This window comes from Triplophysa rosa, linkage group LG8 (genome assembly GCF_024868665.1).
Source record: "Triplophysa rosa linkage group LG8, Trosa_1v2, whole genome shotgun sequence".
NCBI lineage: Eukaryota > Metazoa > Chordata > Actinopteri > Cypriniformes > Nemacheilidae > Triplophysa > Triplophysa rosa.
The window spans coordinates 21,600,900-21,623,140 of record NC_079897.1 but is presented as its reverse complement, the minus strand read 5'-3'; the positions used below and the strand labels follow the sequence as shown (position 1 = coordinate 21,623,140).

General features: G+C 39.0%; 1 protein-coding gene across 1 annotated transcript in view; it reads right to left on the bottom strand.

Moving 5' to 3' along the window:
• itga8 (integrin, alpha 8) overlaps positions 1 to 22,241 on the bottom strand; it is a 59,584-nt gene that overhangs the window by 21,554 nt on the left and 15,789 nt on the right. Inside the window, exons 13-21 of the mRNA XM_057339780.1 lie at positions 19,167 to 19,358; positions 10,360 to 10,405; positions 9,381 to 9,488; positions 6,577 to 6,632; positions 5,229 to 5,383; positions 3,882 to 4,019; positions 3,560 to 3,627; positions 3,222 to 3,369; positions 81 to 173 (exon numbers count right to left, since the gene is read on the bottom strand). Coding sequence (XP_057195763.1) covers positions 81 to 173; positions 3,222 to 3,369; positions 3,560 to 3,627; positions 3,882 to 4,019; positions 5,229 to 5,383; positions 6,577 to 6,632; positions 9,381 to 9,488; positions 10,360 to 10,405; positions 19,167 to 19,358 — 1,004 coding nt within the window. The remainder of the gene's footprint in view (positions 1 to 80; positions 174 to 3,221; positions 3,370 to 3,559; positions 3,628 to 3,881; positions 4,020 to 5,228; positions 5,384 to 6,576; positions 6,633 to 9,380; positions 9,489 to 10,359; positions 10,406 to 19,166; positions 19,359 to 22,241) is intronic.

The following is a 22,241-nucleotide window of genomic DNA, read 5'->3' as shown; positions in this document are numbered from 1 at the left end:
TCATTTTGCATTTTATTAAACATAATTCAATATTTTCAGGGTTTCACTGTATATATTACATTAGATAAATAGGTTCTTACACTTGTATCAGCCATCATAGGATTTCCAAGGTCACACACCACAACTCTAGTATCATTCTCGGTCCTGTGCTCACAGTTTAGCCGCTGAAGATCCTGAAATAGAAATAGAGAGATTATGTTTGTGGGTTTTTTTTTGCCTTTATTTGTACAGTAATGGTGAGAGGACAGGAAGCGAAGTGGGAGAGAGAAGGGGGCGGGATTGGGAAAGGACCACGAGCAGGGAATCGCAACCGTGCCACATGACGGAGCACTCCCCACGAAGCTATAGGCTCCGACAAAGAGAGAGATATTTCAACAATTTAATATGAATTTTGTTAACAAACACCAGAGGTGGGTTGAGTAGCCAAACATTTTACTGAAGTAGAAGTAATTACTCAAGTAGAAGAAAAGTCATAATATAAAAAAATTTATATGAATAAAATTAGTATTTATTATTATTATTATTATATATAATGTCAATGTTTTAAAGCTACAGTTTGTAAAAACCACCTAGAGGCTAGAGGTCGCACGATCAAAACAACAATGATGGCGTAGCTTGATGATGCTGTGAAGGAGCGTGGAATGATGGGATCTGTTGTCTTCAACTCCACCGCTGATGGCCATCAATCAGACGGGAACGAGAAATCAAGTTAATGGATGAGGTAAAGTAATAAAGTTTTATATATGTTGCGTTTGATGACATTTTATTTCATTAAAATGAATTAGACCCGAGTAATGTAAGGTTTAAAACTAAATTTTCTTGGGTCGTTTGGCTGGCCCGTACGCTTGCATTTACAGGAGCTAGAGACTACTTCCGCATTTGTCCACGACACTGTTGTCATGTGGTTTCTACGTCAGTAAAGGCGGTAACAAAGGGTAACGCGGACATGACGCCATTGACAGGCGACCGTGTCACTATTGAAACAGCTATTGCTTTTCTCAGGATTTACAAGTAGTTGGAAACATTTGAGATATTGTAAGTACTCAGCTGAACAAAATATATAACACTAGCCTAGTGGTTTTTGGATATTTTACTGCAAAATTGTTACAAACTGTACCTTTAATTTATCAAATTATTATATTATCATCATAATGAGCTATATTTGCGACATACACAGAGACCTAAACAGTAAACAAACAGAAGAGAGAATCAAAAGTGTTTTTTTGAAATGCTGTGGCATAACGGACACATTCACTACTATGTTTGATCAATTCAAAAGGCTCAAGACTATTCACAAATTTGTTTAACATGAGTTTGTCATCTACTCATCCTTATGCATCTTTTAAGAGCACAAAACAAGGTATTACCTAAATGCCAACAAAAAGTTACAAGTGTTTATTATTCCTCTTTGGTCTTATCTTGCCTAGGGCACCTGATAAGACACAAAATGCGCCCATTACGTATAATGATCCAGTAAAAACAGGGCTCTGAGGGGTCAAGGGAGTGATGGAGAAAAGCAAACCAGAGAAAAACATGACGAATTCCCTGAAAGTAATCACATCATACATCAGCGAGACCCTTCCTCCTGTCATCACGTCAAACCCCCCTCACCTTTCTCTCTTTTCACCATCTCCATTCACCACCGACCACTTCCTCTCACCCAACCAGAGTCAAACCATAACCAGTCTGTTCCCACGAGAGACGGCCGATGTAGCTGTGCAAATCGCATTAAGAGCCACTCTCTGCAATTACCAGCACTACACGTATCTGCTAAACGAATAACGGACGGAGAACAAGCAATCGCGATCTTTTCACCAGAGCGCCAGGGTCTTAATAATCTGAGCTTGTTTTCAGAGAATGATTGAATGACAAGAGAAAATGTGAATGAAGGCAAGTAGATGTGCTCAGCTGGTCCATTTGAAATGAGAAAAGCACAGGTCTGCAGCGCACACCTATGGGACAGCCATGTTTTACAACACATTTTATAAAAAAACGTCCCCGTAATTAGATCAACATTCACCGCATTCCTGTCTCATTACTACATCAAAGACGCATGTTTATGTTTTTAACTCCGCTCCAGAAATGGATCACAGATTTAGCATTCTGCCATGATAGATTTCGAGAGTTTAGTAGCTCTGACCTGATCTCACATGTTGCACCAAACAGCACAACTTTGTATATTGTGTCTCGTGTTATTAATATTAAACATACATCAATTGTTTATATACAGTGTAATCAGTCACAGGGAACCCATTAAAGCAAAATAAACGTCATGATCGGGTTTCTGGAGAAAGACGACACATTGAGTGAGTCATAATGTAAACACAAGAAGGAACCAGAGACTAAAATAGAAGTATTTATCAGAGCAATTATAAGTGGAAGACATTAGACAAATGACTTTAAGTACAGTATTCATCAGCTGGGTTTCTACTGTACATCCAGTCGGGTCGACTCAAATGGAATCTGCAGACTTTTTCCACGTCGTCTACGCAGACTTTGGGGGGATTTGCGGGAATCTGCTGAATACTGTAGGTTTAAACATGGTAAAATGTGTTATTGGTAGCTAAGAGCGTAATGAAGTCGGTCAAAATGATTTTTCCTTAAGGAACGGGAAATGTGTATGACTGCCATATGTTTCATTTCTGCTCAGAGATCTGTGGTAGTAGGAACTTCTCACATTCAGTGAGACCATTTCAAAATTATTTTCAGTTTTTCTGAATTTACTACTTATAGGTATGTGTTTAGGTAGAATTATCATTTTTGCTTCATTCTGTGGACAATTAACAACATTTCTTCCAAATTTCAAATAAAAATATTATTTCTATTTGCATTTGTTTGCAGAAAATGAAAACTGGTCAAAATAACAGAAAAGGTGCTCTGTATTTTTCAGACCCCAAATTGCGAAGAAAACAAGTTCATATTCACTTTTGAGCCTTCTGTAAATGTATTTGGGAAAAGTTAAAAAAGATGTATTTTTTATGTGATAACCTCAATTTTTATCACAGTTTTTATGCGTCTTGTCATGTTTTCTGTCTTTCACATTGCTGTAGGATGACTTTGTCACGCCTGAGGTTTGATTTTCTGGAAATTCAACAGACACTGGACTGGAATGGCCACCATACATCTAGAAATTCGAATTAAATGAACATTTGGAACGGTCTCCTAATTTTTCCCTCGGCTGTATGTACAAAAATGTGGTGAGTGTGTGTAATGTTGTGTACCTCACGTCTGCGCTCCACACCGATATATTCTGCCTCAGGCGGGAGGGTCACGTGAAGCTCTGCCTCATATGCGCCTTCACCCTCATTGGCTGGATTAATGGTCAACATAAGGACGTTGTCATCCCCAATTATAAATTCTGTTCGGTCCCTAAAAAAAAAAAAATGCAAAAAAGCATTTATAATATGTCCTTGTTTCTGGATACATAAGACTAAAATCACGGAATGCCATGTTTTTACAATACAAATAAATGTAAAACTCTGCTCCACACACTGATTAAAACAAGTACAAACAGTTCCTTCACATGTATATATGTGCATAACTACCACCATGAACTCACATTATAGCTGAAAGTTTGAGATCTGGGATGCACATGTTGTCTTCGCCACAGTCCAGCAGGATGTTTGCCTAAAGAAAGAAACAGAAAAAGATCCGTTTTTTCACCCTCTTCCATTCCTTTACTGAATTAATCTTACCCTTTCCTTTAACTATTCTCACATCAGACATTCACGTCAGTAACAAGATGTTCCAAACAGTGTTTTCAAAATCAAATTTAGACCCCTATATGTCATGCCTTCCTTATTTACTTGATGTTTACATGAACACACGCATACACACAGCCACTTACAAACAATGATAAACATTCATTAGTGCATTCCAACCTGCTCGTGGTGAAAGGTCTTGCTGTAGTGATCCAAAATGGGCCGCAGCTGTAATCCAGGGGGAGTGGAGTTCTGATCCAGACTGTAGTTCAGTGTTACACTGATGGGGCTCAATTTATCTCTAAACTCTCCCTCATCCTAAATCAGAGGATGAAAGAGAGTAAGGGGGGTGTAAACTGGAGTGATTAAGAAAAGACGCTAACCAGTCTCTTATATGGTGGTGTATTTCTACACTGTAATGTCTCATCCAGGAAAACGGATCTAAATATTGTCATGTTGCACCACAGTATTTTGTACATAAAAAGCTCTCCAAAATGGAAGAGTCTCTCTCCCTCTTGTATCACCATGTAGCAAAATATGACCAATAGCTGTTTCATATTTGTCAAACTCCACAATATGTCCCTCCCTATCTTCTGATTTTAATAGGACAGAATACAGTTAACACAGTACAGAAAAATGCTTTTATGATTTCATGAGGTCTTCAAAAATAGAACAAGCAAATGCTCTTTGTAAGCATACTTGCTGCAGACAGCCAAAAACAATACAAATACAGCTTCAAGGATTCAGGAAAATGTGATATTGTTTATGTTTCTGAACAGTAAAGCACATGGATTTGTGATGTAAATCTTGTTTATAAACTCCAAAGCAGCCAGGCTGTGATAGAGTAATAAGATGCTGCTGCACACACCAACACACGCACACACATAGTGCATCAGCAGTTGCTCAAATACCCTAATCCCACTATAGTTCCCAATGTGAACATTTTTTTGAAAAACGCACCATTCTTATTTTATTATGTTCTTTCACTTAATTCACCAGGGTTGCGTTTCCCGAAACCTTCATATCGCTACGTCGTTCTTAAGAATAAATCCCTACCACTGTTAAGGTATAACTTAAGAATGACGTAGCGTTATGAAGGTTTCGGGAAATGCAGCCCATCACTTTTTCACACAGTCACGTTCTTATGCTTTAGAATATTTGTCCTTTAGACCTGCCATATATCATAATGACATGCCATTTTGCCTGTGACTTTATCCTAGTTCAAATTGGGTTGATAAAGGAAAGTATTTCTTACAGCCTGTGTTATCAAATACACAGCAAAAATGTTAGAGTCACCTCCGCATAGCAGAATTCTTTGGTGTCATTTTCAGGACACTTGCATGTGTGAATATGTATTACTTCTCACATCCTTTATTCCATCCAGATGAGCTGTGTTGTATTAGGAGCATAGTTTGGCTCACAATTAACTTTCCCATGAGTTCAGTTGTCAGGAAGAAAAAAAGAATATTTCATGAGGAACAAGCCCGGTCTAGTAATTCAATGCTAAGTTTGGACCACAAGGCTTACCCGCAGGTAAGCGGAGTAGTTGTGGCAATGTTGGCGGTCCCCTTGACCCAGAACCAGGTTTTGGGTTCTGTGGTGCTGGTGAGAATCCATGAACAAGATTCTCTTCACGGCTCCACGCTGCTTCAACCAATCCAACTGCAGGTCCATTCTCAGAGCTGAAAGAGAGAGCGAAATAGTCATGATATTACCTTAAAAGAGCATGTTTCAGGTTAATGTCTGGAGCTTCTGAACAACACACAAATACAGATTTCAGCAAACACGCAGCGTGCATTACTTTTTCCTCATACGCATAGGAACACATTCAGTCACACCTGTTCTTTGTCATGTCCAAAACCGTGCATGGCTTTAAGCAGGCCTCCTTTCAGAAGTGCTGAGAAAGTGGCTTTTATTGTCTGTTGGTTTAACTGAGCTTGGCACCTTCTCCATTTTGGCTATTATTATGGCCACTTACACACAGATCTTCAACAAGTGCTTAGCAATGCAAACAAACTGGGTGTAGAAACATACAAATTCCTAATTTAATAATGAACAATAAAATATCCCTAAACATTACAGCAGGCACTGAAACACAATATAGCTATTGATTATTCATTTATTTGTTTTTATACTATTTGTCTGTAAAATAAATATTTACAGTACACTCTAAAATGCTGGGTTGGTGATTTAGTCAAATTTAGACCATTTTAAGGTTAACAAATGCTTTAATTTGTGAATATTTTACCCAAACATTTTCTACTTAGAAAAGTAAAGTTAAAAAGTAAAAATCACAGTGTCTTATTATATACAGTATAATATTATAATGTTTATATTTAGTAGAGTATAAACATTTCAAGACAGATCTACTGTATGTAGATGCATAAGATCTTGTGATTTTTCACTTTATTTAGCCTATAGTTTGTTTAAAAATGGTTTGAAACGGATAACAACAAGATGATATCTGAGGAATTCACATTCATTCTGGTTAAATGGCAACAAATGTCCACTTTTCTAGTCACTTGTATGAGTGGCCAGACATCTTTACCACATGGAAAAAGACACTCAGAGAAAAAAAAAACATTTGTTGAGAAATCAATTTATTACAGTTTATGAAAATAAAATGATGAGTTCAGATTCAAAATCCTCAAAGGTGCCATCTTTTATTTTTTTGATCAGGCTCTGATATTTATATTAAAAGTTATTTCACTTTAATGGCAAAGAGGACATATTCTTTGCCATTAAAGTGAAATCACTGAACCTAATCGTAGGAGCCTGATAAAATGCTCATTTTTTAGAAGAAATTTTTGAACTTTTGCATCTGAACTCTTGAAATGCATTTGACAAGTCAAAATATCCAAACCGATGCACTTACCTACATAATCAGGGATACCGATCCCAGAGATTTTAGCACACACATTTACTGACAAACTGAGGAAGAGAGAAGGCGAAAAGCATTCAGTACAGCATAAACTCAGTTTATATGACAACATATACAGTACAACAGAGATCATTTAAAAAACAGTGCAGCATTTATGCACTACATCAATGCATGTAGAGTTGGAAATATGGTACGCTGACAGATTCTGTGGTCCTCAATATTTAATGACTTAATTGAGTTTGCCTCCAGTCCTATAGCCTCTTCTGTCTATCTCCCTTCCTTTATCTCTCTATCTTTCCCTTTCTCTCCGTCTATTAGTCTGGTAATAGACGCCAGTAATTAAGAGCAGCCCAAGAAAACAACCAAAACAACTTCCTGTTCCTGTCTGAAAATGAGGCTCAAGTTCTCCAACTCCCCGAAACGGTCTCTCTCTTTGTATTGTTTTTAAATATTCTAAAAACGTTTATTTGCATGCAACAGAAATAGATGTTACTTCAAGTCTAATTCGCAAACACCCACTCTCTTATCAAATATCAGCATGCAACAGGACGTTCCCGACTGAGCACAATTCGGTCGCTGGAATCTAACGATGGCAAATCTGCCACAGGGTTTGCCTAGTTTAAAACTAACCGCTGCCAAAGAAACGCAAACAAAACCAACCCTGAGGATTAAAAGAGTGCGATTCCATCCACACACACACGTCGTACGCACACAACAAAAAAAAACGTTACGAATAAACCACTTATTTTAACATGCTCACACCTTTCCAGCTGGCGCTTAAGACCCCTGTTTCCTTTCCGTGGAACCTGTAATGATATCTGTACTCGGGGATTTACGAAAGCAGTCTTAATGGCCCAAAGGGCCAATTCTACACACAGCCTTGCACAGCGGTGCATGCAACCTAAATATGTCTATTCAGAAACACCCCATTACCCCCTCTGCACGGACACACTCGCACTTACGTAGTATTAAACGTGTCTGAGTTGGAATTAGCGATAAACGCTAGCGATGCTGTGCTTCGCGAACAACACGGAATACCCACGGGGCCCCGGCCTCATGGATTCCAGCATTGTGCATTGTGTTCTAACCGCGCAAACCTTGCCATGTCCCCTCCAGGTGGTCATACATTTGAAACAACACAGGAAAATATTAAAGTTGTGTTGTGTGTGCATGTGTGTGTAGTTTTTATGGCATGTATATTTAAGGGAGGAAGTGGCCCTGCTGCATAATTCAATGATGCCTAGCTAGTAGTTCTCCCCCATGACAGAGGTAAAGACATACACGCACTCAAGTGCCCGGAGGTTGACCCCCGACCCCTGTATTGACCCCAGTGTAACTCCTCCCACCCTGCCATCTGTAATTACTGCCCATTCCCTCCTTTTTGTTGTCTTGTTCTGTCTCTGCTTGCCCTTACGTGTCTTCATGTTTCTCTCCGTCTCTACTTCCAACCACAGTTTGTACATTTATTTTCATAAGCTACTCTCTTGTTATTGCTGAATTCGGCACTTCTCTGTCTTTCCAAAACCTCCAGTGCTTTCATCCACACGCCAACCCTAACACACAGGCACATGCGGCCCAAGCGGCCAAACAGATCGAGTATGTTTACAGTCAGGGGGCCCGTAACCAGTTGTGGCACACAACATCCATCCGCATACGGGGTAAGAATGCAGGGTTGTGTGTGTGTGTGTGTGTTTGTGTGGCAAGGAAGAATGCATGGAGACTTCCAGAAACACTTAGTTTTACCACAGAGAAGAAAAAACACATGGCTTTAAAGCCTCCCAGTCAGCCGGCCCGAGCGTGCGTTTGTCTAGCCCTAACATGGACTGAAGATCAACATATCTGTCCTTACAGCACTTACAGTATACAACACTTCTTCTGAAATAAATCAAAAAGGAAGTATGACTTAGTTGTATTACCACACAGTATCAGGAGAAATACAATAGAAAACATTCTTACTAAGCATTTTTTGTCTTGTTTTCTAGTACAATTATCTATAGATTCTCAAATAATGATATGTTTACTTGATATTTAGTCGTGTTTTATGAAAGAAAGATTTTTCATATTTATGTTTAATTAGCACATTTGCAGATTTCCTGCTTGTTTTAAACATAAACTTAGCCTTAATAAACGTAAACGTTCTTTCTTCCGCAGAACACTAAAGAAGAATCTGATCACCGGCCCCCGTTCACTTCTATTGTATGGACACAAAACCAATACAAGTGAACGGGGGCCAGTTAGCAACATTCTTCAAAATTTCTTCTTTTGTGTTCTGCGGAAGAAAGAAAGTCATGCAGGTTTGAATTGACAAGAGGGTGAGTAAATGATGACAGAATTTTTCTTTTTAGGTGAACTATCACTTTAATTGTTATATTTTCTTTCATTAAACAAAATTAAATATCTTAAATGTCTTAGTCTTTCCTTGTCAGGTATGTGTATATAAGAATTTTTAAATATTTTATATATATATTTTTTGCAGTATTAATGTGAAATGAATGTAGATTGTATGGTGAAATAATCTGGGTTCTGGTAATTTGATGAGAAATGTTTAAATTCTTATTAAAATTGAGTACATGACACTGTTGATACCTCTTCTGAAATGGAGACATTTTTGAGATTTCTGGTTCTCAGGAGAAAAATCTGAGGCAGGGGAAGCTTAAGCAAAAGTTTCCATTTGCTCTTTATTTACTAACATTGTTGTCTATATGAGAAATAACTGATATTCTTTTTTATGGGAAATTATTTTTGGTGCAGTAAAGGTCAATCTCTGTGTTAGAGATGTAGGTGATGGGAACATTTACCAGGTGACCATGTCATCAGAATCGGGCATGTGGCAGGACTTGTCCTCAGGGTTGAGAATTCTGGGTGTCAGAATCAGCTGAGCGTCCACTGTGACCACCGGCCGTGCCCTAGCATAAATCAGTGATGATGAGATAATAATGTCAAAAATATATATAGAAACACGACTTTATTTTTTAGCAATCATTTTGTATAGGCATAAACTGTTTCTAGCTTTCTGATTGGCTAAAAAAGCTTGGGCTGTCCTCCTAATTCTACAGTTGTTACAGAGACAGGTGTGAGTTCTGAGGAAGCCTATTCTAGAGACATCTTTCAGGAGGCAAAGACATCTTATCTCTGGTTTAAAAAAAGAACTGTTTATAGCATATTTAACCAAAAGAAAATAAACATTTAATACACCATCACACAGGCTGAATAAATAAAACCTGTGTCTCGTGTTTCAGCCCTGTGTGCTCTTTTAGTCTGTTGAGACTTGCACTCAAACTGGATTGGCAGTGGAAATATTAGCTTACACAAATACACCAGAGCCCACAACACATAATCGTTTTAACACTGACATTGCGACAGCCCTTGTGTGTGAGAATGTGTGCCGGGGCATGTTTAAAATATCTGTGTATATTGGTGGCTTTGGGGCAGGAAAATAGGGACTAGTTTGAAACTTTTCTGAGGGAAACCTGATCGGAAACACAATGGAAGTCTTAGCCACTTAGGTGTCATTGGCCCTTCATTGGGCCAGACTGTTTAATATTTTCTGTAATGCAATTTGAAAATTCTGTTCGAAAAACAACTGCATACGTCTCAAGTTCTTCCAGCTAAACCGCACATGCAGGTGTTTGCTGTACCACTCGCTCTAATGGAGAAAACATTTGTGAGTTTGTGCGTAGTAGAGAAAATTATATGAGTATGTCTGAGAAGATCAGAATAAGTGTTTGCTGTTATGATGTATTATTATGATGTATTTAAAGTCAAGGAAAATCTCACCTGTAGGCCACAACTTTACCAACGCCAAAAGCACCGACCAACAAATCTGTGGAGAAAATGATATACATTTAAAGAGGAATCTGTAGAGAGCTACAGGACTGACACATGAAACAGAAAAACGTGTGTTGCGAGAGAATGGGAAAGTAAGAGAATGAGGGTGAGAGGCTGGATCGTAAAGCTTCAAAGCACACTGCAGCTGGAAGTGATCTGGGCCTCCAGCAGACTCGATCAAAGACATCACCCGTTTCTCCATCTACTGCTCTCGCATCTTATATCACCTGCTGTCCCTGATCGGAGCCAGAAAGGAACCTTAAGAGAGCCACTGAGAATGTGTGAGGGTTTAATTTCCAGCCACAGTCAAGAAAGCAGAGAGTCATATATAATTAAGGAAAAAGTAAAAACGCCACGCTCGAGCGCGTTTTAACGCACAGGCTTGCCTAGGCTGCAGCCTAGGGGCCCCACCTGTTTAGGGGCCTCTGATTGGATTCTTTATTTTGAATTTACTTCAGCGGGAATAAAAAATACACCCTCATTGGCCCATAAGAAATATAACAAAAATAAGCCGGTGATTGGATAGATCTGTCCAATCAGCTGCTGGTGAAATCATGTCAATCATTTTCATTTACGTCACTGCTATTGCTAGACAGCATAGCGGCAAAATGTCTGAAAGAAAGTACAATAGTGGGGCACAAAAATGGAAAATACAAAGGTTAAAATAAAAACTTGACTAAGATAGCAGCAGGAGGACTGGCAGCTCGCATTGGCTACATCGGTGCTGCGGTTGAAAAAAACTGCAGCGGGATCCTTAGCTGTTGCAGCAGTTAGCTCATCATGTCATCGGGAATATTTCAGGGAGTTATTCCACAATGACACGCATATTATACAGGATGGTTTTATACACAGTTTATGTAATGCACAGAGGTTTGTGTCTCAGTAAAGATCGAGGCGTTTTTAGGGGCCGTTTATATTTCGCGTATACTTGTATAAAACTGGAGCTTGCGCTCTCGTGGTGTTTGCCTTTGCAAAGTAACCCGGAATGTAAAGGAAACACTGTAGTATTTGATGTGTGTGTATCCAAGTGCGTCAGAACAATCACAACGTTGGTTTGTGTCTCAGCTTGATTCTATCGAAGCCTGGTGCGTTTGCATTCATCACACATGATAGTAAACAGAACACGGGTCAATTTATTGTGTTTTTTAATGACTTGATGCTATTATGCGCAGCGCAGAGTAAACAACACTTGGTTTTACTGAATGTTCGCTTACAGAGCTTTCTGCTGCTTGCAAACAACTATTTATCAGGACTATTTTTAAATCTGGAAACATCGTATTACCATTCATTTGCCGCTCTGATTCCACTCGCAATGCGCAAAACAATGCAGGCTCACTCTTGCTCAAATCCAAGGTAAATTACCAACGCTATCATTTCTTCTTACATGTGTTTTAATGAATACACTGTGATCAGCTAAAGCGTAGGGTTTGGTACCCTGGTGCGCAACCGAGTTCGCGTGACAGCTTTTACATTAGCGGCTTTTCATGCAAACCACGCTCCGTTCCGAACTAAACTGCAAGCGTGAAAGGCACCTGAAAGCCACCTAAGGGGGGCCTCACCCAAAGAGCAGCCTAGGGGCCCCTGACCACCTTAATCCACCCCTATATGAGATGTTAATGTGCTGGGTTGTAACAGTTACAATTTATATCTATGCATTTGGCAGATGCTTTTATCTAAAGTGATTTACAGTGCATTAAAGGTATACTGTACATCAGTATTTAATCTGTATATGTGTCCAAAGATTATTGTAGTTTACTTAAACTAAAATAAAAAACTATGGCTGTCAAACGATTAATCGCAATCAATCCCACCCAGAATAAAAGTTTGTGTTCACATAATAAATGTCTGTGTATTGTTCATATTTACTTCGTATTTATAAACACATACACAAACATGTATACATATTTAGCAAATATTTACATGTATTTTGTATATTTGCGAATAATTTAATTATATATAAATGTTTATTCATTTTGTTATTTTTCTTATAATATATGCATGCATATGTTTTTATAAATACAAAATTAATATGCACAGACCTATATTGTCACGTAACGGTTCGGTGAGACACAAAGATAGGGAACAGAGGACCCAGGCGCAGACAGCGGGTAAGGGGTTAACACAGACTTTAATCAAAAATTACAAAACAAAGTAACATAACAAAACAGGGGAGTACAAAAACACGACAGGACTGGACTAAAACTGACTACATCTACACAAGACTAAAATTAACACTTGACATAATATACAAATAACTAAACTGGACTAGACTAACAAAGCACAGGAACTCACCAAACAAACGACAGTACACACAATGACCCAGCACAGGACAGAGAACAAAGGGGCATTAAATAAGGGATCAAATCAAGAGGGGACAGGTGCGGGGCATGAACTAATAATTATCACTAACGAGGAAACAAGAGGACAGGAACGATGACAGACCTGGAGAGTATGGAAGGCAATCAGTGCCAAAATTTCCCTCTCCACATGAAACAAGAGGTTCTGTCATGGTTCTGCCACTAGATCTAGAAAAGCAAGACAAGATCGGGCAGAACCATGACATATATTCTGTTAACACAATCTTTTGTTCTGGATGCGATTAATCGTTTGACAACCCTAATTAAATCATTTTTGATCATTGAAAGAAAAACAGTGGCCTAAATATTGTCTGAAAAACTAATACTAAACCAAATTTTAAAAAGTTTGCCTCAGGAACAAACGCAATTAAGTTTAAGGCGAGGCACTAAAATTATTGACTGAAAATAAATAAAAACTAAACTAAAACTAAAAGAAAACAACTGTGTTCCCAGGGCTCAAACCAACGATCTTTGCGCTGTATTCTACTAGTTGAGCAACAGATACAATTTAGTCTAAATGGTCTTTTATGAAGTCCAGGGGCCCAAACATAATCATGTTTTTCCTGATCTAATTTGCCTCCCCTCTTTCATAACTTTCTTGTCTTTTGATGGTGTCGTATCCCAAGCTCCATCAAAAGTCCATGAACATAAAATAAAATACAACTGAACTCTTGATTTCAACTTGCCTTTATGTCGGCGTGTTGCTAATGTTATAAACATTCTTATGCTTATGGCCATAGACACTATCAACATGGTCAAGATGGATTGTAACACACCACACCCTCTGTACCTCAAACGAAACAGAGGAATTTTGGCAGTGTGTTTTGCTACTACTCGATTTCCTCCACTGAAGTCTCTGTTAAAGCCATAACATCTCTTCATCTTCATCTCTGACATTTTGTAAATCCATGTATAACAAGAGCTCAACATTTGACTGACTGGCCACAATAGGCCCTGCCAGTAAATGTTGCAACTACAGTACATCTTTTGGATGCAGAAAGAATCTTTCTCCTTTGACAGTTATTTAAAAATATAATTGAATATAATAACATTATTTGCTAGAAAAATACAATGTCTGTAACACAATCAATACAACAATCCGGACCTTATTAGACTTAGTAGCAAAATACTCGGATTGACAGATTGTTAAGTGTATGAAGTGTATGACAATTCAACAATCACACAAGATCAGTTTGAGGAACTGAATGTTCTGTCTCCCCAGTTGAATTTCACAAAGCATTAATAGGAAGGAAGAGTATAAATGGGTCCTGTAGGGATGCTTGCAGTCAGGCAAGCTCAGGGCCTTACAGGCAGGAATGTTCCAGAGCCGTTCCAGCTCCCTAATGAGTGTTCAGAGACTGCAGCTTTAAATCCAGTTTCTCCAAATCCAGTTGGTTGGTCTCGGTTTCCTTCAGGTCCTGCCTTCAGAAAAAAGATACCCCTGGCAAACATCCAAACCCAGAGTCCCGACACACAGGTTTTTTGGTATAGTGACAGAAAACACACCTCAAACACATCGCATTGAGAAACACGTTTGCTCACGCCGACAGACAGACACATCCCGCGCATCCCGAGAGCTTGACACATCACCTTGTTTCTTGCATATGCGAGAATTGTAATCTATTGCACTCACATCTGGAAACTGCATTTGTGAGTTTGACTTCCACACAAAGGCAATGAGGTGTAAGTGTTTTTTAGTGTGTCTACTGTAAGAATCAATCTGAAATATTTAGGTCGAAACCCTCTGGCCACCACAACACAGGAGTCTTAAGTGCTCGGATGAAGGGAGAAGACGGGAAGCTTACACACTTGGACTTTAATGGGGCTGGAGTCTGTTTTAGTCATCTTCAGTATCCAGCCAGAGAAATGCCTGAGCACAGCCAACTCATGCAATCCCTTTACCTCCAACTCCGTGTTCCTCTCTCATTTCACCTGACATACATTCACCGATTCACTTCTGCCTATCCAAAGAAATCTGAAAGTAACGGACCCCTCTCTGTGGACGTCTGACAGTGAAATGTGTTGAAACAGGAGATTCTGGTCGGATTGCAGATTGTAGATTTTGGAGTGGGAAAGAAGGATTTGAGGCATGTGTGTGGTTGTGTTCACCTCTGACTAAAGAAGTATATGGTGCCCACCCAAGTTCCACAAACACCACAAATATTTCTAAGGGGTCCTGACTGTAACATCAGATTCACACAGACAGAAATACAAAAGTATCAAGTATGTTTCTGAATGTAATGCAGTGAAGATTTATTGTGGAGAGGGAAATTCTGATCTCAGTGCAGCTTTAAAAGCTAAATCTCCATTTCTTTTTACTACATTTTCACTATAAAAATTCTGGTCTTCTATTATACGCCCCTGCTTGACATTTTTAAGTAAGGGATACTGTACAGGCAGCCGGTTGTTAGCACAAAAATAAGCCCTGACAGAGTGATCACGCTGAAGGGGCTTATTTCGCGATAACAACCGGCTGCTTGTACATTATCCCACTTATTGCACGGCTACTTGCCACATGAGAAAAAACTGGATTTTAAATATTTTATTAGCTCATTTTTACCATATGCAGACCTTCTGCGACGAAAAGCCGTTTACTTTTGGTTTTAAGGTAAGAAACGACGTTCAAATGTCACGAACAGGCAATTTGGTTTCATCATTTGTAAATATAATGTCATATACTGTATGTTATTAAAAGACATAATTATATTTAATTTGTCAAAAAAATACCTGTCAAATTGATTTGCTGCATCTGGGTTACTGTGTGTTATAGGGGTGTAACAATACACTCAGCTCACGATTCGGTACATATCTCGATGCTGGGTTCACGATACGACATGCATCACGGCATCTCGCGTTAATATGATGTCATACGCGGACGCACTGACGCAAACAGTCTGAGCGCTATAGCTGAACAGCTGCTAACCGCTTTGTGACAGGATTTGTGAAGGATCAGGTCAGTAAAATCAGTCTTGTTTAACTGGATTTCATTCATTAATTACATTTTCGCGAAAGTTTAAGTTGGGGTATTGCAATGTTTATTTTCTATAAAAAATGCTAACTTACTGCAAATGATAGCTAGCAAATTATTTTTAAATAATGTTAGCACATGAAAGCATTGCAAATAAATTGTTTACTTTACGTTCTTTGTGTATGTTTTTGACCAGCAAACTATGTGTAATGAAGAATTGGTGTAAATTACAGTAGAAGTTAAAGAATTTCTGTCTGTAAGGATTTTAATGTGTTGCATTTCACATTAGTGGACGTTAGCGGATAAATTAACATTGGCATATAAAAATGTTTGTGCTTGCCTTTGTAATGAGTTTCGCGTTGACTCACCAGCAGTCACACTTCAAGTTTGCTGTGTTTTACCGGTGATTGTGAAGGAAAATAAGACGCTTTGTAAACCATGTTTAGACACAGATTGTGTCTTGTGCTTCCCCTTCTCCCAGAGACTTCTCTCTACCGCATATGTGAGATAAGCACACGTGACGCGCTGGCGCAGAGTAGGTAGCGTCTTGACCGCTGAACGAATAGAATTAAACACATCGTAAAATATCCCCTTCTCTCTACGATGCGCATTGTAACATTTTTGCATCGCGAAATATCGTAATACGAAGTATCGTTACACCCCTAGTGTGTTATTAGTTTTGAGCGGTTGTTATCTGGGAATACCGAACCTGCAAATGTCTCGACTGGCCAATCAGAATCAAGCATTCAAACGAGCCGTGTAATAAAGTGAAATAATTGTTTCTGAATGTACAACGTGAATGTGTCTGTTTCTCTCTGAGTGAACTGCCTGAAGCTGTACGCAGGAAACGCAGAGGATGTAACCTCCACCGCTCTTCTGGCAGGTCAGGATCAATGACCCTTGACCTTTGACTTTAACTCTGCATTTAATCACCAACTTAACTCCAGCCCTTACCTTAACCTCACACACGCACACACACGCACACACACGCACACACACACACACACACACACACACACACACACACACAAAAGGTCAAATCAAGTATAAACGGACTGAAGTAAATGTGTGTGTGTGCGTGTGTACTTCAGTTTAACTCACAAGTGACATTGATTTGAACTCTTCTTTTGAAATAAGCGATCAACCAACAATGTGGAAATACTTAAACAAACCAAAAGAATGACCTATGACCACTTTTTACATATGAATATGTGTTGGCACATGGCACATTATGGCAGGCAATGTCACTTTTTCACATGCCAAGACAATGGCCAAGGTATTTTATGTCGACGGTTTAACAAACGTTATGTGGCCCAAACTTAACTTCCGTTAGACCTCTCCTTTAATTGAATTGAATACAATTTATATATAATATGAAATAAATTGTTATATTATAACCAAACACAGACCAGAAGTTCACTTCGGGCCAGGCGCGTCCAATGAAACCGTCTGTAGAAGTGTCTTAAAGAAACAACTAACAATTTAACAGCCATCTGAATTCTAAAGCTCAGATGAAAAATGACACGTACCCTAAATTACATTGGTTTTAAAACAATAGTCTTAAAAAGCATTGTTAACTTTATAGGAAGAATACAATCTTAAAACAATCTTATGATGTCATAATAATAAACAGCTGGATAAATATCTATCACACCGACACGTACTTTACAGGCACATAGATCATAGATTAAAGATTCCAGAGGTTTCTTTATCTTTAAAAAGCTTCTGACAGATAAACAGACAGGACAACCTGCTTTCTTTCGTTTCTTTAGCTTACTGGCTCTGCTTAACGTCATTCTGCCACATCACTGTGTGTGTATATGTGTGTACAACTTTGCATGTCATTCTGCCAATCATGATCTTTTGGATTGCTTTTATATATGCATGCAAAAAATCACTTAATACAAAAGATTTAAAACAACAATCCTAACTCCAGGACAATCCTGCCTCCACACACTCAAACACACGTGTGCAAGATGTCAACCTCTCTCTTTACAGACAGCATGTGATAACGTCTGCTTTGAAGCGATTAAAAAATGAAAGAAAATATCAAAGGACAGAAGGGACGTACCATTTGTTAAAACTGTGAGAAAAGCATCACACGGGTGGGCGAATCTTAAAATAAATCAGTTAATTCACATTTATTTTAGTTGTGATGGATTTTAAGAACGTTTAGATCCCTGTTCTTCTGAAATAAATTCTCTCTATATTCTCTCAGATAGTTAATGCCAATACAAACTAACCCACAAAAACACGTGAAGCTATCACAGCAGCTATCACAACAATGTTCTGGTTTTATTAGAGAAAAATCTCCTCCATTCAATTACCTTTTTTCACTTTTGTATATTTCTGTACATATTGGGTAATTAGCAGCGCTTCCTATCGTAATCTGTCTCGTCTAAAGTCTACGGAGAAACACACAACAATAAATGACTTGGACCGTAGGTCTGTGGAATATTCCAAGTCAGTTAACAGTATCCGTGTCATGATGTTGATTTCCACAGAAAATAATTTAGACTTGGCCCTCAGTTTGTAAAAACAAATGAACTCTATTTACAGTAATTACAAAGACAGACGGTCTGTACTGTAAATAAACATTTAAAATGCTACTCAATCTCATTTTTTTAGGAAGTACATTACAAGTATTAGTAGTATAGAATTTCTTTATACACATACGTTGCTACAGTATATTATGCATTGCTATGTGTTGTGGTCAAAAAGTAAACTTGATTACTTATATATGCGAGGGTTGTGATGTAACAACTTGTTAAAGGACTGTTTACATTGAGTAAACCACACTCACAAGAAGTCTATAAAAGAAAGTCTCCTGAACCAAATAGCTTGTTTATTCACCAGCACCTGTCATATCCATGGACTCAAAATAACTGCTTAAAATATCTTAATGTTCAAAAGTTTTATTTGACCTTCTCAAGTAAATCCCTAATCAGTGGACTTCAATCATTACTTTTTCATGTTTGTATGGTTTGACGTAGCATCTAAATCCAGACAGAGGCCCAAACGGAGATCTCAGAAATCACATGGGTCACATCATACGACGATTGTTCTCAATAAATCATGAAAAATAAATAAAGTGACAAACACATAAATGAGAAAAATATGCGGAGAACTTTGAAAACAACATGCTCATCACAACAGGAAATACAGAAATCTAAACCATATCACACAGACCCCAGACTGGAATGAGAATGGAAATGCTTCATCGCACATTCATAAATAACAACGGCACATTGACCAACAACGTGACTCGACCTGTATGTCTGGGTTCTCTCCATCTCCGCTTTGTCCACTCTTTTTGTTTCTCATCTTCATGGTTTACATCAGTTCCTCAGCATGATTTGTGCATAAATGCATAAAAGGCAGGCAGCTGAGAGACAGCAGGAGAGAGAGATTGACGGTTTTGTTTTACTCACCAGGGTACTGGTTGTTATCGATGTCGGAATCTCCACGCAGGGTAAACCCAAAGCCTGCTGGGATGGCAGATGAGGCCCAGGCACCTCTCAGCACTTGAGATTCCTCCAGCATCAGACCAGACTTTTGCCCGTTATAGATGAAGACTCGACCGCTACGATCTTCCCCTGCGAATGGAGCCCCTATTGCCACGTCTGAGAAAAAGACGAAGAAACCATATATTAGTATAAATCAGTGCTTCTCAAGTGGTTTTATTCTAGGACCAATATTTTACACAGATTTTAACATTAAAGGGATAGTTCACACAGAAATAAAAAGTCTGTCTTCACTGATTCGCACTCATTTTTTAAAAACCTGTACAGTTTCTTCAATGCAAGTCAATGAATGGGAGCCTATGTTGTTTGGTTACAGACATTCTTTAAAATATCTTCTTTTGTGTTCTGCAGAAGAAAATAATTCCTGCATGTTATTCCTGCAAGTGCTGAGTGAACACAATACAGTACAAAATTGTACTTTTATGCTCTCGGTCAGTAATTCAATGCACAAAACACATTGTTGTTGGCAGAAGCAATGTTTATAGTTGTTGGAGGTAAATCTGTATTAAATGGAGTCTGGGTTGTATTTTATTTGCCTAGCCTTTTTGAAGATGATGGCATGTAACACAACATTTCCATGTTATCATTTGTCTAACCTGGCTAGCTTCTTCCAAACTATTGGGACCCATAGATTCACTAAAACTTTATGGGCCCTATTTTCACGATCTAAGCGCATGGTTTAAAGTGCATGGCGCAGGTGCACTCAGGGCATGTCCGAATCCACTTTTGCTAATTTAACGACGGGAAAACGGTCGGCGGGCCCGGGCGCATGGTCTAAACGGGTTGTCCCGATTCTCTTAATCAGTAATGGGTGTTTTTTGGGCGTAACGTGCAGTAAACCAATCAGAGTCTCATCTCTCATTTCCTTTAAGAGCCAGTTGCGCTTGCGCCATGGCGGATTCGCTACTTACACGGCGGAATTTGCAAGAGCAAAGACTGGACGCTTCTCTAGAGAGGAAACGCATCTGGTCGTGTGTGAGGTTAAAGCGCGCGAGCATCATCTACATGACAAGCTGGATTTTTATCTTTATGTACACAATAATAATATTTTACATTGTAATAATTTACATTGTAATACATTGTAGATTTGGCATGTTTGTGTGCTGCTGCGCATCTCTCTGTGTAATAAGTAAAGTGAAAGCGCGTTATATGTGGACCCGCCCAAAGGCGCATTTTCTACTAATGCGCTCTTTTTTAAACAAAAAAAAAATATTGCGCCATTGACTTTAGACCAGGTTTGAGTTGGTCTATGTTCAGTTCCTCAAAATAGCAATGCGCCAACAATGCGCCTGAGCACACCTCTTTTTTAGACCAACACGCCCATGGGCGCACAAATGAGCGCAAATGCATTTGCTATTTAAACAACGCGGCGCAGGACAGTTAAATGAGAACTGAGTCGGGCGGAAACTAGCAAAATCACTTGCGCTGTGCCTTGCGCCGCGTCGCGCCGGGTGTACAGTAGGGCCCTGGTTGTCCAAACTTAAAAAAAAAAAAAAAAACTTTTACCTCTTTGCTCTTTTCATGAATGACAAGGCACGCCAAATCAAAGGTCACTATTTTGGCCCCCGGGCCCAAGTTTGGACACGTCTGCCATAGAATATCCATTTTTGGTTCCCCAAAGAACCATTTATTCACAAATTCGTATACAAACCATTTCATTCTAACTTTTTTATAGTCCTAATAGCATTTTTTTCTGCAAAACAGAAAGGTTCTTTGGATGTAAAAAGGTCTTTATGGAACCATTTAGTCAAAAATTGTTCTTCTATGACATCAATAAGCACCTTTTTAAGAGTGCAGTCATAGCTCCTGTTAGAAAACCTGGATTCACACTGTGCAGAACAACTGGCCCTGCTACATATTTCCGTTTATCATCTAATATTGATTATTTCAGTGTCTGTGATGGTGAACAGGAACAGAGGGATGCTTTCATGTGGAAGAACTGAAGACGCTGAGAAGAAACTCATGATTTACACAAAGCTCCAGAGGGAGCGACTGTTCTTTCTCCTGAGCTCTGAGGGGTTATTACAGAACAATAACAGACTCATGCATAAGCGCACATCCAAGTCCACTACCGCGTGGCCAATAAATCTCCAGGGCAGGGGTATCTTTTCAAGTGTTCCTCCTGCCAGGAACACTGCTTGAGTCATCAACCTACAATTGGCCGGCACACACGCAAACAAACCGACAACAAATGTTGACCCAGACATAGATGCCCACTGCGGGACACACCGGCAGAAGAACTGAGGGATAACGGAAGTAAACTCTGAAGATATATCCTCATACATTGCAGTAAATAAAAGGATAAAAGGCTACAGAAAACAGAGGCCTTATATAGTAACTAAGGACTAATAAATGATCTGAGAGGAATGTGTGCTCATGGATATCTTCTAAGCCAAGCAAACTGTTGAGGAAGAAGGGAATGAAAAGTTTAATTACACATAGAAAAATAAAATCGCCACCACAAGAAAGCGCTCATTTCCTTTGATCGGACCACCATATGTGTGTGTGCACGTGTGTCAGCGTATGTAATAATGCACTCCGTTCCATTGTTTCTCTTGGGTCGGTTCCTCTCTATAAATATCCCCCGCATGTTTTTAGTGATTCCTGGTCATTTCCTTTTCCTGTTTTCTGACAGCAGGCACAGTAGCTGGCACAGTGCCCAAAGACCCCCAGCTTTAACATACTGATGGCCGGATTAGGGACCACCACAGGAATGAAAAGAAAATAAATGCAAATGTACAGACGGGTACTGTGGACCAGAGAGGGTAAAGTTCACGCACTCGACAGTTAGACATTCTGACATTAGAGAGAGACAGAATTCATTACGGACTTTTTACAAGACGCTTAATTTTGTGGCTTGGCCATAATCAGCTGTGTAAATATACCACATGCCATAAATGAGAGAAACACTCGGTTTTACAGACATAAGGAACCACAATATTGCCTTAAAATAGCACATAGACATTATATACCCATAGACAT